The 13,175-nt window shown below is 44.1% G+C and overlaps 1 protein-coding gene, 1 long non-coding RNA gene and 1 pseudogene across 7 annotated transcripts; 2 read left to right on the forward strand and 1 right to left on the reverse strand.

Moving 5' to 3' along the window:
- LOC139564858 (cilia- and flagella-associated protein 52-like) overlaps positions 1-13,175 on the forward strand; it is a 41,247-nt pseudogene that overhangs the window by 27,258 nt on the left and 814 nt on the right.
- On the forward strand, positions 194-8,014 carry LOC139564876 (uncharacterized). Its single transcript, XR_011672830.1, has 2 exons — positions 194-954; positions 5,947-8,014. It is a non-coding gene; the product is annotated as an uncharacterized lncRNA (long non-coding RNA).
- Positions 8,382-12,093, reverse strand: LOC139564875 (putative nuclease HARBI1). Of its 6 annotated transcripts, XM_071384713.1 has the most exons (11): positions 11,367-12,093; positions 11,103-11,279; positions 10,951-11,012; positions 10,782-10,868; positions 10,653-10,694; positions 10,411-10,584; positions 10,296-10,331; positions 9,644-10,197; positions 9,459-9,574; positions 9,251-9,362; positions 8,382-9,156 (listed from the first exon to the last, which is right to left on the reverse strand). In XM_071384713.1, the coding sequence occupies exons 7-11, from the start codon at positions 10,319-10,321 to the stop codon at positions 8,786-8,788; spliced, it is 1,179 nt and encodes a 392-aa protein (XP_071240814.1). In that variant the 5' UTR covers positions 10,322-10,331; positions 10,411-10,584; positions 10,653-10,694; positions 10,782-10,868; positions 10,951-11,012; positions 11,103-11,279; positions 11,367-12,093; the 3' UTR covers positions 8,382-8,785. The 6 variants fall into 6 exon arrangements, with proteins under 6 accessions (XP_071240814.1, XP_071240819.1, XP_071240813.1 ...); XM_071384718.1 differs by lacking the exon at positions 9,459-9,574; XM_071384712.1 differs by having other exon boundaries at positions 10,411-10,694.

The following is a 13,175-nucleotide window of genomic DNA, read 5'->3' on the forward strand; positions in this document are numbered from 1 at the left end:
CACTGTAATGAAACAGCAGGGAGCAGGGCTCGAACCCTCGACCTTCTAGCCCGAAGTCCGGCGCGCTATCGACTGTGCCGCAAAAGTATGCTCGTGCGGCAGAGTCGATTTCCGCGTTTATAAACCCAGGGTCGTTACACTACTCCCTCCTTTCAAAGAGCGCGTCCTCGCGCTAGCTTGCGACTCTACGTCTTACAGGAACGCGCGCTCACCGGCCAAGCACACGCACTGTCGTGGATGCAAGGTCCGATCACTTATGACACCAGTGTGATTAAACAGCAAGGAGCAGGTCTCGTACCCTCGACCTTCTAGCCGGAAGTCCGTCGTACTATCGACTGTGCCGCAAAAGCATGCTCGTGCGGCAGAGTCGATTTCCGCGCTTATAAACCCAGGGTCGAACTCACTACAATTTGTCGGTCAGTCAAGCACAATGGTACATTGCGGTTTTGATCCTCTCGAACACGGTCATAGTCTTACGTCAGTTCGGTTCACCCTACGCGACGCTCGTCCTTCAACCGATCTTGGTGTCATGGCTAGAAGGAATCCAGCTTTTGTCAAATTAACGTCCGATTTAACTTTTCGTAGCGGTTTAGAAGAATTTACGCAGCAAGTTAGGAAACTGTACGTCGCAGGTTAGGATAATTACTTTAATGTTAGGAAACGAGTTGGGGTTAGCTAAAATGCAAAAAAAAAATCGACTTTTGACGTTAATTTGCCAAAAGCTGTATCTCTTCTAGCCATGATCAGATCTTGGTATGTTTGCAGTCATGGCTAGAAGGAGTCAAGCTTTTGTAAAAATTGCATTTTAGTTAACCCTAACCCTAACCCTTTTCCTAACCGTAACCGAATTATCCTAACCTGCTACGTTAATTATTTTTGTTGTTGTTGCCAGCACTGAATACATCTATATCGTCAGCTAATACAGCACTAGTAAAGGCCCAGTGCACTACTTTTGTGAGTAAATTTAAACTAAATTTATTGGAGTGTTTACCAGCATTTGTAACTTGAGTCTGATAATTATCTGTACTTAACAGTTCATCTGATAATACTTGTTGGAATATAAAAATGCTTGATATATGTTTTTCAGTTTCTTGAAATACTTTGCAAATGCAACTTATTTCTATGTGAAAAATGAAACGCTCTATTCATTCCTTTTTCTAGACGCTCTTATCCAGAGAAACTTACAGTAGTGCGTGCATACATTTTCATACTTTTTCGTACTGGTTCCCCGTGGGAATCAAACCCTAGCATTGCAAGGACCATGCTCTACCAACTGAGCCACATCATATCATCACAAACCACTTGATGTCTCAATGTACTCAATTACTGTGTTGTGCATTGTTTTTATTCAAGGTTGATGGAAAGTCTAACGTACAAACCTAGATGACAAGCCTATGTTCAATACAGTAATGTACATTTACATTGTGGTTTGTAAGGATGATAAATTAATACTGCACAAAAAGTGGTTGTTTTCCATGTTATTTGATCAAGAAAAATATTTAATTTGATGTGGATGTTTTGTGTCTTTTCACCTTTTGATGTAAATGTTTGAATGTTTGGTTTTGACCTTTCTGGAATCCATTAGAATGACAATCACAGCGAAAGGGACAGTGAAAAATAAGGGTAGGTTTTTAAAGAATGGAAGGACCATGAATGTAATAAGAAACCTTAGGTGCTGGCTTAAGGCCGGTTTCAACCACTACAGAATGTCCGGTCAGAACAGGGAGGAGGCGGATGTCCAGGTTAAGGAGAGTTTAATGGAAGAAGATGTCCACATTCACACACACACACATCTGACCACTCATGGTTCAGATAACTGAGAATCATGTCCAGTGAGAACTGACATTAATTATGTGGTTGTTCAGATGCACGCACAATTAAACATCAGACATACAGGGATTCAGTCCACAGGAGGACAAATTCAGCAGGAGGGGAAACTGTGGAAATGCTCATCAGGATGGGGAAAGCATGTTTCTGACCACACAGCGTGCTGGTGTCATAGACTAACTGAAACGGAAGTTCCGGGAATCAAGGCCACTGATAGGCTGAAGGAGATGTGGTGATAAGTATTTGGCGTGACCTTGACCAATAAGACACTAACAAAAGTGGTGGGTCTCTGAATGGGAGACTAAGCTGCCCGACTAGAACTAACCAGAGGGCTGGCTAAAATCAGCTGGCCGTTTTAATAGCCGCCCCCAAATGTGTTGTACAGATTTTAAAGGGCAGCAAGAGCAGACAGTCACTGAGAGGAATGACGTGAATACTTGTGGTCATCCAGAGAGGGAGAAATGTAGACCAGATGGGCGACTGGTCCAACAGAAGGCCTGACTTTTGTTGCACCTGGCCGCCCCGTCACGAAGGTGCTTGAGTTCACCAGACCAGGGAGAGTGATACTGTGGGGGCCAGTGCAGGCTGTAAAGCAGTTCTGGAAGAGGGGCGCCAACAAGATGCAGTGGTGGATTTGGTGATGGCTGCCCCCTCTGCCCAGGAACAGGCAACAGGAGTACCTCAATGGTGAGGGCTTGTAAGACCCCAGGGGGAGCAGGAGTCATATTGACCCCTGGCACAGTGTCAGCTGAGGACACCAGGACAGGAGACCGCAGGGCCACAGCGGCAGAGCTTGACGAGGGTGTCAGGACTGGAGGCCGCAGGGCTGCAGCAGCAGAGCTCGATGAGGACCCTGGAACTGGATACATAGGCATCTGGAGCCACGAAGCAGCAACGGGCGGTGGCCACCGGACAGGCCGGACCCAGGCAGAGGGACCAGGTGAGGGCCCCGGATCAGGAGTTTGGGCCGCAGCAGCAGAGCTCGATGTGGTCTCAGCACGGCAGGCGGCGGAGGTTCGGCCGCAGGTCTCGTTGATGTTCTCAGGACTAGAGACCACAGGTCCACAGCAGCAGAGCTCGATGAGGGTCTCCAGACTGCAGATGTTGAGGCCACCCCATTGGCGAAAGGAAAGGCCCAAGGGACAGGAGTTGGGGTCGGCTGGATCTCGCAGCGACGGGTGGAGATCTCAGGACAATAGACGGCTGGACCACCACGTCAGCGAACGGAGAGGGCTCTGGGACCGGAGCTGAGATCAGCTGGATCCTCACAGCAACAACAGGTTAAGATCTCAGGAGAGGAGAAAACTGCACACCTGAAAGAGAGGGAAAAAAAGTAGCAAAGGCAGGAGAGAGCTGGACCCTGGGTCCAGGAGAAACTTGGGGCCTGACAGAGCTAGTGACTTTGGGCTTGACTGGGCTACAGACTGTGAGCTAGGGGATGTTAGATCTATCAGGACAGAAAGCTCTGATCCTACTGGGATAGGAAACTGGGGACCCAGCTTGTGTAAGGACATCAGGGATAAAATTGTAGACCTGCACAAGGCTGGGATGGGCTACAGGACAATAGGCAAGCAGCTTGGTGAGAAGGCAACAACTGTTGGCGCAATTATTAGAAAATGGAAGAAGTTCAAGATGACGGTCAATCACCCTCAGTCTGGGGCTCCATGCAAGATCTCACCTCGTGGGGCATCAATGATCATGAGGAAGGTGAGGGATCAGCCCAGAACTACACGGCAGGACCTGGTCAATGACCTGAAGAGAGCTGGGACCACAGTCTCAAAGAAAACCATTAGTAACACACTACGCCGTCATGGATTAAAATCCTGCAGCGCACGCAAGGTCCCCCTGCTCAAGCCAGCGCATGTCCAGGCCCGTCTGAAGTTTGCCAATGACCATCTGGATGATCCAGAGGAGGAATGGGAGAAGGTCATGTGGTCTGATGAGAGAAAAATAGAGCTTTTTGGTCTAAACTCCACTCGCCGTGTTTGGAGGAAGAAGAAGGATGAGTACAACCCCAAGAACACCATCCCAACCGTGAAGCATGGAGGACTTCACGGTTGGGACGACTGCACCGTATTGAGGGGGAGGATGGATGGGGCCATGTATCGCGAGATCTTGGCCAACAACCTCCTTCCCTCAGTAAGAGCATTGAAGATGGGTCGTGGCTGTGTCTTCCAGCATGACAACGACCCGAAACACACAGCCAGGGCAACTAAGGAGTGGCTCCGTAAGAAGCATCTCAAGGTCCTGGAGTGGCCTAGCCAGTCTCCAGACCTGAACCCAATAGAAAATCTTTGGAGGGAGCTGAAAGTCCGTATTGCCCAGCGACAGCCCCGAAACCTGAAGGATCTGGAGAAGGTCTGTATGGAGGAGTGGGCCAAAACCCCTGCTGCAGTGTGTGCAAACCTGGTCAAGAACTACAGGAAACGTATGATCTCTGTAATTGCAAACAAAGGTTTCTGTACCAAATATTAAGTTCTGCTTTTCTGATGTATTAAATACTTATGTCATGCAATAAAATGCAAATTAATTACTTAAAAATCATACAATGTGATTTTCTGGATTTTAGATTCCGTCTCTCACAGTTGAAATGTACCTATGATAAAAATGACAAACCTCTACATGCTTTGTAAGTAGGAAAACCTGCAAAATCGGCAGTGTATCAAATACTTCTTCTCCCCACTGTATATACTAGGCGGTGTCAGAGGAAGGCCCCAAAAATGGTCAAAAGACTCCAGCCACCCAAGTCATAGACTGTTCTCTCTGCTATCGCACGGCAAGCGGTAACGGAGCGCCAAGTCTAGGACCAAAAGGCTCCTTAACAGCTTCTACCTCCAAGCCATAAGACTGCTTAACAGTTACTCAAATGGCTACCTGGACTATTTGCATTGTCCGCCCCCCCCCCCACCCCTATTCTTACCCTGCTGCCACTCTCTGTTTATTATCCATGCATAGTCACTTTACCTCTACCTACATGTACATATTACCTCAATTACCTCGACTAACCTGTGCCCCTGCACATTGACTCTGTACTGGTACCCCCTGTATATAGGCCCGCTATTGTCATTTTATTGCTGCTGCTTTTTTATTTTATTTTTTCCCCTTCTTTTTTTAAACTTGTTTATTTTTAGTAAATATTTTCTTAACACTTTTTTTCTTAACTGCATTGTTGGTTAAGGGCTTGTAAGTATGCATTTCACTGTAAGGTCCACACCTGTTGTATTCGGCGCATGTGACACATCAAATTTGATTTAATTTGAAACACATTCACAAAGACATCTCCACCATCTGGAGAAGTTGAACATGTGGTTCAAACAGCTGGCAACAAACCACCACCCCAACGGAAACCCACAGATAACCCCTGTGTCCTCTTCCCTGGTATATGCCATGCCTTAGCCAACATGTTCAGCCACCACCGTGTAACATTGATATTTTAACTTTATCAGTAATGCATGGTTGTATGCTATGTGTGAATAGACTCCAGATTCATATGGAAACATCTGTACAACTTATGGCTATAGTAACTGGAGATTACCACTCGCTCCCGGATGAGTGGAGGAGCGATCAATTACTCTGTTGGCCTGTGTGGGTATACTTTATAAACACTTCTGTGCTGTGTCAGAGAGGCCTGCTGGAATGACAGTCTACAGGCAGTGCAGGGCCGTTGAGGCCAGATGAGAAAGAGTTTATTTGTGGTTTGGTAAAAACAACTGTATGTCACAGTATGTGGACTTTATGTAAATTGATGCAATCCAAGTAGAATAACAGAGCCTTCAACACTTGTCTGCATTATCACCTTTTAGAAAAAAATAAATCTCTTAATTTTATGTTATTTGAATTATGTCTGATTCCAATCGAAACATTGATTAAAAACAATATGCTTACATGAGGTCAAAATGCCAGTATAGAGTATGTTGTTCCCCCCCCCCCCCTACATACCCCCCAGTCCCCAAATCAGATTAAATCATTGTTATCATCTGAATGCATCCTACTAGTTATCTTTAGTGAGTCATGTTTCTGTTGTCCATAAGGATATTGTGAATATTACACCCCTGAAATGTTTACTAAGTATTTTACCAAAGGACTGATCTCTGTCTCCCTGTGCTTCTGATCCAGCAGGGCGGCGATAGTGTGAAGATTAAAAGCTTGTCCAATTAGCCACCTGCCGAGACCTGCTGAGCCAATCATGCGCATGTAAGGCCTGTGTTCACATTGGAGTGCTGCCAAGAGAGGGTCTCAGGGCTGCCCATGCAGGGGGAACTACGTCTCCTCTCTTTCCTGGCTATTCTTCAATGAACATGCTGTTCCTCAAATAGTTCTTGAACAACGGTATCAGAGGGGGAAAAAGCTTAGATTACTAGAGCGTAAGTACTGTAACATCACCATTGCACACGGAGACCCAACACTGGGATTTTTAGGTTTCACTGTTTTTAGGTTTCAACATTCATTTTGAAGGGTTCTATACGACGGATTTCTCTGTTCACTTTCAATTCTATGGGGATCAGTTTAAGATCCAGCTATGTTTTGTTGATCTAGATATTTCAGTGACGACATGGTGTCCTATTGTCCTACACCTCTTCTGTCTTTTTACACGTCCATCTGCAGGAATTGCTGTGTTCTGACTGTCCTCAGGTTTTATCTTCTGGACTGAATTGTTATTGTTGCAACAAAAAATGACATGGCTCAACATTGCTTTCTCTTTAACAGCCAATACTATCAAAATAAAGACAATGAGCACAAAAACAAAAATTGACACTCAGAAAATCAGTGAGAAGGTCCCTGACACATTACTACCAATCATACGTGTCTTTACCTAGTCCTCTTCACCCTGGGTGGGACATTTTTATTTATTTAAGTAGGCAAGTCACTTAAGAACAAATTATTATTTACAATGACAGCCTATGAACAGTGGGTTAACTGCCTTGTCAGGTGCAGAACGACACATTTTTACCTTGTCAGCTCAGGGATGCGATTTAGCAACCTTTCAGTTACTGGCTCAGTGCGCTAACCACTAGGCTACCTGCCGCAACAATCTTCTTCCACTGAGTTCTGTCTTTGGCCACAGTCACATGTCAGTCATAACAAGCAGAGAGCTCATTCATCAGGATTTGTGCTGACACTGTGTTCATAAAATCTGCAGAATGAAAAACTATTCAGTGAACCCATCAGTTCCTTCAAAATACTGCCCTCATAAGGATAAGTAATTATAATTATATAATGCTTCATTCTGGGTCTTGGAGGAGCCATAGAAGAAGAAGAGGAGGCGAGTGTGCTTGCCTGGACGGTGGAGCGTAATGAAAAGCGCTATATAAATCAAATGTATTCTTTTCAGAGTTTCTGTCAAACTTATCACACATTTCACGCTGCTGCATGAGTTATTGGCCAAAATCATTAGAAAAAATTGAGTCCACTGAAAGGTTTGAAACATTGTAATCTCTCCCTCAACGGGGTCAAATATGGGTCAAATGTTTTGTCTGCGCATGCACAGAGGTGCTCCTGGGCCAAGCGTTGCTACCTGGAGGGCTGTGAAAAAAGTTTTTTTGGCAGTCGGTGTCGAAGCTAAAAAGTGAGAGTGCTTCGTAAACGTTTACCAGTAGGTTGGATATACACAAAATGTTTCACTTAGTGATCTTGATGCAGTTATTGGTTATACTGGTACGTCCTTGCTAGCTAGCTAGACTTTAGTCATCTCTTCTGAACTGATTACTGTGTTTATCAATCGATCAGAAAAAAATCCAGAATAATATCACATAGCTAGTGGACCCTACAAAACTCCATTCATTTTCCCAATACTTCCGGGAACGCTTGTGAAGCAGGCTCCGCAGACCAGGGGCCTGTTGCACAAAACTAGGATAAGGGATTAAGCCAGGATATCTTGGTGATCCTGGCTCAATTGATCCGTAATCCGGTTGCACTAAAGATGGATAGGGGGCAGGAGGATATGTTATGGTATAAATTACCATGGAGATTTATTCTGTGGAGCTAGCCTGCTCCAGACCAGGCTAAATTCCAGGATCTATTTAATCTCATCCCTAATGTCAGTCAGCAGTCACCACAAATGGAAACCAATAGTTATTTCACTGCTCACTATACATTGTTATCACATATAACTAGACCCACTGTTATTATTTAAACGTTTGTGATCATTAATTTCAATGATTTTGGATAAAAAATGATTTTTAGATGATGTTGCTATCATTAGATAATTTACAGTTTCCCATAGACTATAAGGCTATATATAAAATGATAGAATATTAGGGCCACAGAGGGGAAAAAAACACAAGTCATAATATTGTAACCAGTTGTTTTAAAGGAGGACAGTTGTTAAAATGACAGATGTGGGGCATTTCGTGAAATTGTACTTCAGTATGGTTTCATAAACAAAGACATGCTGATGTGCCAGAATATTAAGTATCACATTGTCATAAGTATCAAAACTGTAAAAACAATATGTAGCTTTTCTGCAGAAAGAACCAGCCTCATAAATTTATGACTTTATCCTTTTTCTTCAGTGTGGCCCTAGTACTCTGTCATATAAACAAATACACATTCCATATGAATATAAAAACACAATGTGTAACATTATGTTCCTTTATTGAATAAGGACAAAACAAAGCAGGTAAACCATCAGCTCCTTTCGAAACTGAAGTCACAGTGACTCTACAAGATGGAAAGCACAGAATCCAAGCATATTATACAAAATGATACATACACATTCAAAGGTCTGTATATAACACACCCTGCATGTCTGCACACTAAAATAAATGCAGGACAAATCCATACACATCAACTGAACAGACAAATGAATGGATGCAGTAGCCTCCCTGCAGCCTTGTATTACACACAGTATACCGCACAAACATCATAAGAGGCCAAATTCGTCAAAAAACGAACCCCAAAAAACCCAAATTCCTCTGCCACCGCAGGACATATTTAACCAAAATTGAAAGCACACATACTAACTAAAATAATTCAACACATATTGGTCCCTCAGCAGCCGACCACTGTCGTCATCAGGGAAGATTGCCGGATTGTCCCAGTCCATGGCTGGTGGCACTCTGGGGGCCCTCTCCTTCCTCAGGCAGGCCACATTGTGGAAGACAGCACAAGCCACAGTAATATCACATGCCCTAACAGGGCTGACCCTTAATTTGTGAAGGCAGTGAAAGCGTGCCTTCAGGAGGCCAAAGGTCATTTCAACTCTGGCCCTGGTCCTGGCATGGGCATGGTTGTAGGCCTGCTGTGCTTCCTGGGGGTCTGTGAAAGGTGTCAGGAGAAAAGGCTGGCAGCCATACCCCCTGTCTCCCAGCAACACACCAGAGAATTCACCTGTCAACACAAAATCTCATCATTACTACCTCATAAACACAGTGATATTCTTGACACAGCCATGATGGTTATAAATAGGGGTTGTGTGGCTTACCTTGTGATAGGCACTGATAGATTTCAGAGGCCCGAAAGATTCTGGAGTCATGGACTGAGCCAGGCCATTTTGCCACAACATTGCTGATCACACAGTCAGCATTGCAGACCATCTGAAATCATAAGATGAGGAATATTACACCAATCAATGCACATCACTGGCAATGCAGAGTGTTCGTCAATGGACAATATCAAAAAGTTATGTTCACCTGAACATTAATGCTGTGAAAGGATTTCCTATTCACAAAATCGGCCTCATGGGCACCTGAGGGGGCTTTTATCCTTATGTGTGTGCAGTCCACTGCACCAATGACATTGGGGAAACCTGTCACACAAAGTAATGAGTATCCTACTATGTGTTAACAGTTGTCCTGTAATTTGTAGATCCTCTTACCTGCAATCCTATAGAACTCCTCTTTGATGTCACAGAGTCTTCTGTGGCCAGGGAAGGAGATGAAGACATCTGCTAATGCTTTGATAGCCAGACACACACTCCTTATTGTGCGGCAAATTGTGGCCTTGTTCAGCTGTTCTGCATCCCCCACTGAGTACAGGAAGGCTCCACTAGCAAAAAAGCGCAAGGCCACACAAACCATTTGCTCCACACTCAGTGCATGGCTCCGTGCAGTGCGGTGCTTAATCCTGGGACCCAGTAGTCTGCATAGATACCTGATGCCATCTGCAGAAAACCTGTATCTTTCATATAGATGGTCATCAGGGAAGGCCAGTGGGTCCAACCGGTCCCTGAAGACCCTTTCTCGCCTGAAGGCTCTCCTCAGCACAAGTGCTTCTTCATCCACCACATCTCGCACGAATGGGCATGCCATTGTCAGAGCAGAAAGGAACACACAATTTTGGGCCTTCATATAGGCTAGTGGCCACACCTGGTGCTGGGAAAAGAGCAAAAGAGGGCGATGCCTTATAACGATGACTTGGTTGTACTGATTGCTGGGAAAATAAAAAAAAACTTAGAAAGATGCCACCGTCCTGTGTGCTCACAATAAGAGCTCATATGTCATGGCTCACTTGACTTTACGAGAATATACCTAATTTTTATTTTGAGCTGTGTCATCTTCTTGGAGCTGGGGGAGGAAAGAAAAATAATGATTAATACATTTGTGTTACAGTTAGCATACAGTGTACATTGAAGGCATATCTCACCTCCCTCTCAAGTTTTTTTATTTCAAGGTCCAGTTTCCTAATTGTCCTCTTTTTTATTTCGGACTCCAGTGCAAGATTTTCCATCTTTTTCTTCTTGTACTGAATGTCTATGTCTGCCAGTTCTATTTGGCGCCGGAGGTGGTTGCCATACAACTTTCTGATAGCTTGTGAGCTCTGTGAACACAATACAATTAGCGCAGCTGGAATTTGGCAGGATGTGGTGTCCTTTTATTAATACGCACTATGTTGCCAGGCTGGTTTTCCCACTGTATAGCATCTGGGTCCTGTAAAAGAAATTAGATTTTTTGATTTTGATGAGGACTCCTCACCATTGTAGAGTAAATAGTACTTTCACAGTCTTAACATGATACCTCATGCCTTCTGGAATCCAGAGAGATGGTCTCCTCCTCATCATCGTCTCCATCATGTGCTGTTGCTGCTGCACTGGGGCCTTCACCCTATCACATTTAATCGGATTCATATTGAAGCTAGTAGACAAGACATGCCAGGCCTACAGTATGCCTTTGATGGAGTACTCACTGGATCAGCATCGTCTGGTGCTTGTGCTGGTGGCTCTAACAGGAACACAGTGCTGCCAGACACTGCAAGGCAATAGGTAAACCAAAGTCAGACAGTCCAAATTGATTCAATATGAATGTGGTTGTATCCCATGTAGAGATGGAAGGACATACCTTGAATGAAGCGGGTGGCATCTTGGGAGGAACCTATGCTCGTCTCTTTCCCCCCAGGGATCCCCTCTAAGACGGGCCTGCCTTTATTTAGCTCCAAGGCCATGTCCTCTGCTGGGGTAAGGTCAGCCTTTGGTGACCCACCACCCGTGCCTTGTCTGTGGGTATTCTTTTTCACTGCTAAAACAGTACAGACAATGTGTGAGCAGGCACCTTCTGGGTACAATATATGCTTGTGCTTTGTTAAATATTAGTCAGGGACCATACCATTCTGCAGAATGTTCTTGTATTTGATTTTGACCTGCTGCCATGTCCGTTTTGGCCCGTTCATGTTTAATCTACACACACACACACATTTAATGGAGTCACACTGCAAAAAATTACTTGGTATTTTTGTCTTGTTTTCAGTAAAAATATCAAAAAATTTATCATAGCTTTATACAGTGTGATGGAGTTACTTTACACAATTTCACTCATATCTGCAGTGCATTTCAATTAAAAATTTAACCGTTCCATAATTACAGTACAACTGCATTTTTGGAGATGTGAATTAAATATTTGAATTGTAATTGTGATGTTTCAGCGGAGCGGTGAGTGTGTAATTGTGCACTACTTACGCATTCAGGCGGTCTGCAATACTTTGCCACGCTTTTTCTCTTTGCTTTATCACTGTGGCGGTGTTGCCTTTCTTCTTAATTATATCTTTTACCTCCTCGTATGCCTCCATGAGGATTTGTGCTTCCGACGGGGAAAAGTACGCGGCTCTAGTTGCCATGGTAAATCAGTTAATCTGTGATCTGTGGGGGGGTCTATTTGAGTGAGCCGTGAGCGCGCACCTATCCAGGATTGGTTTCACCTGGCTTAATGAATCCGTGTCTGCTCATCCTGGCTTGGTCTTTGTGCAACCAATTAAGCCTGGACGCACATGTTTTGGCTTCATTGAGCTCAGCTGAGTCATTTATCCCGGATGTCTTAATTCTACTTTTGTGCAACAGGCCCCAGACCGTGGTTTGAGCAGTCAATGAGAGATGTAAACAAATATTCCTTGTTGTTAATTTTCTCGAAATCTAAAGGCACAACCTAGATTCGAGACAATATCTTGTGTAGGTGAACATGTTATTACTCCAACCTCGCCAAAGTGACAAACTGACACGTTTTCATTTTCGTCAAAAACATCTTTATATCGAAGGAGTGCCTTTTGATTTGACGGTTGCACATGCGCAGTTCGGCGCGAGATGACCGTTAGACCCAATGATGTGTGTATCAACCCTGGATTGCTAATGCTATGTATTGCCCATTGAGAGGCTTTGAAGCCACCGGTTGGCCACATTGGCACTCCCCAGTAGGAGCAGTCCACCATAGAAATGAATGGTATTATATAGTATTTAAATTAAATGTTTAAAGAATCCATTTGTGTAAGCCCGGCCTCAGCCGACAGTGGTGGTCACTGCCTTACTCTGCAATACTCCAACACAAGTGACAACATCTTTGTATAGCAGAACAGTATGTATATTTAAATAGCTATTTTTGTATAATTTTGTCTTGGCACACCTTCTAATGAAATGTCATAGCTAAAAGCCTATAAGGATATTGATCATCTCTTGTAGCAACACTCCGCGTTTGGGAATGTAATCTTCCCCACAAGATTAGGTCCACTGAATGTCAGACAGGGCAGCTGAAAACCATTGTGAAATGCATTTGGGTAATTACAATATCAGAAGAGTTTGTGGTCATACCACATTATTAAAAACATAGGTGCTGGGCTAATAAAGAATACTAGTATAGAACAAGAAGTCCCGCACACTGTTAAAGCTCCCAATTCACCGATTTATTGACGTTTCGATCCGAAACGGATCTTCGTTAAGTCATAAATCGGCTAAGATCCGCTTCAGATCGAAACGTTGTCAATAAATCTGTGAATTGGGAGCTTTAACAGAGTGCGGGCCTTCTTGTTCTATACTAATTATAATATCAGAACATACAGTGCACTAACACATGGCTATACACAGGGCTCTACGCTGACCTTTCATACAAGGAGCAAATGTGCACCTAAGTTGAAAAATGTAGGCTGTAGAG

This window comes from Salvelinus alpinus, chromosome 36 (genome assembly GCF_045679555.1).
Source record: "Salvelinus alpinus chromosome 36, SLU_Salpinus.1, whole genome shotgun sequence".
In the NCBI taxonomy this organism is placed as follows: domain Eukaryota; kingdom Metazoa; phylum Chordata; class Actinopteri; order Salmoniformes; family Salmonidae; genus Salvelinus; species Salvelinus alpinus.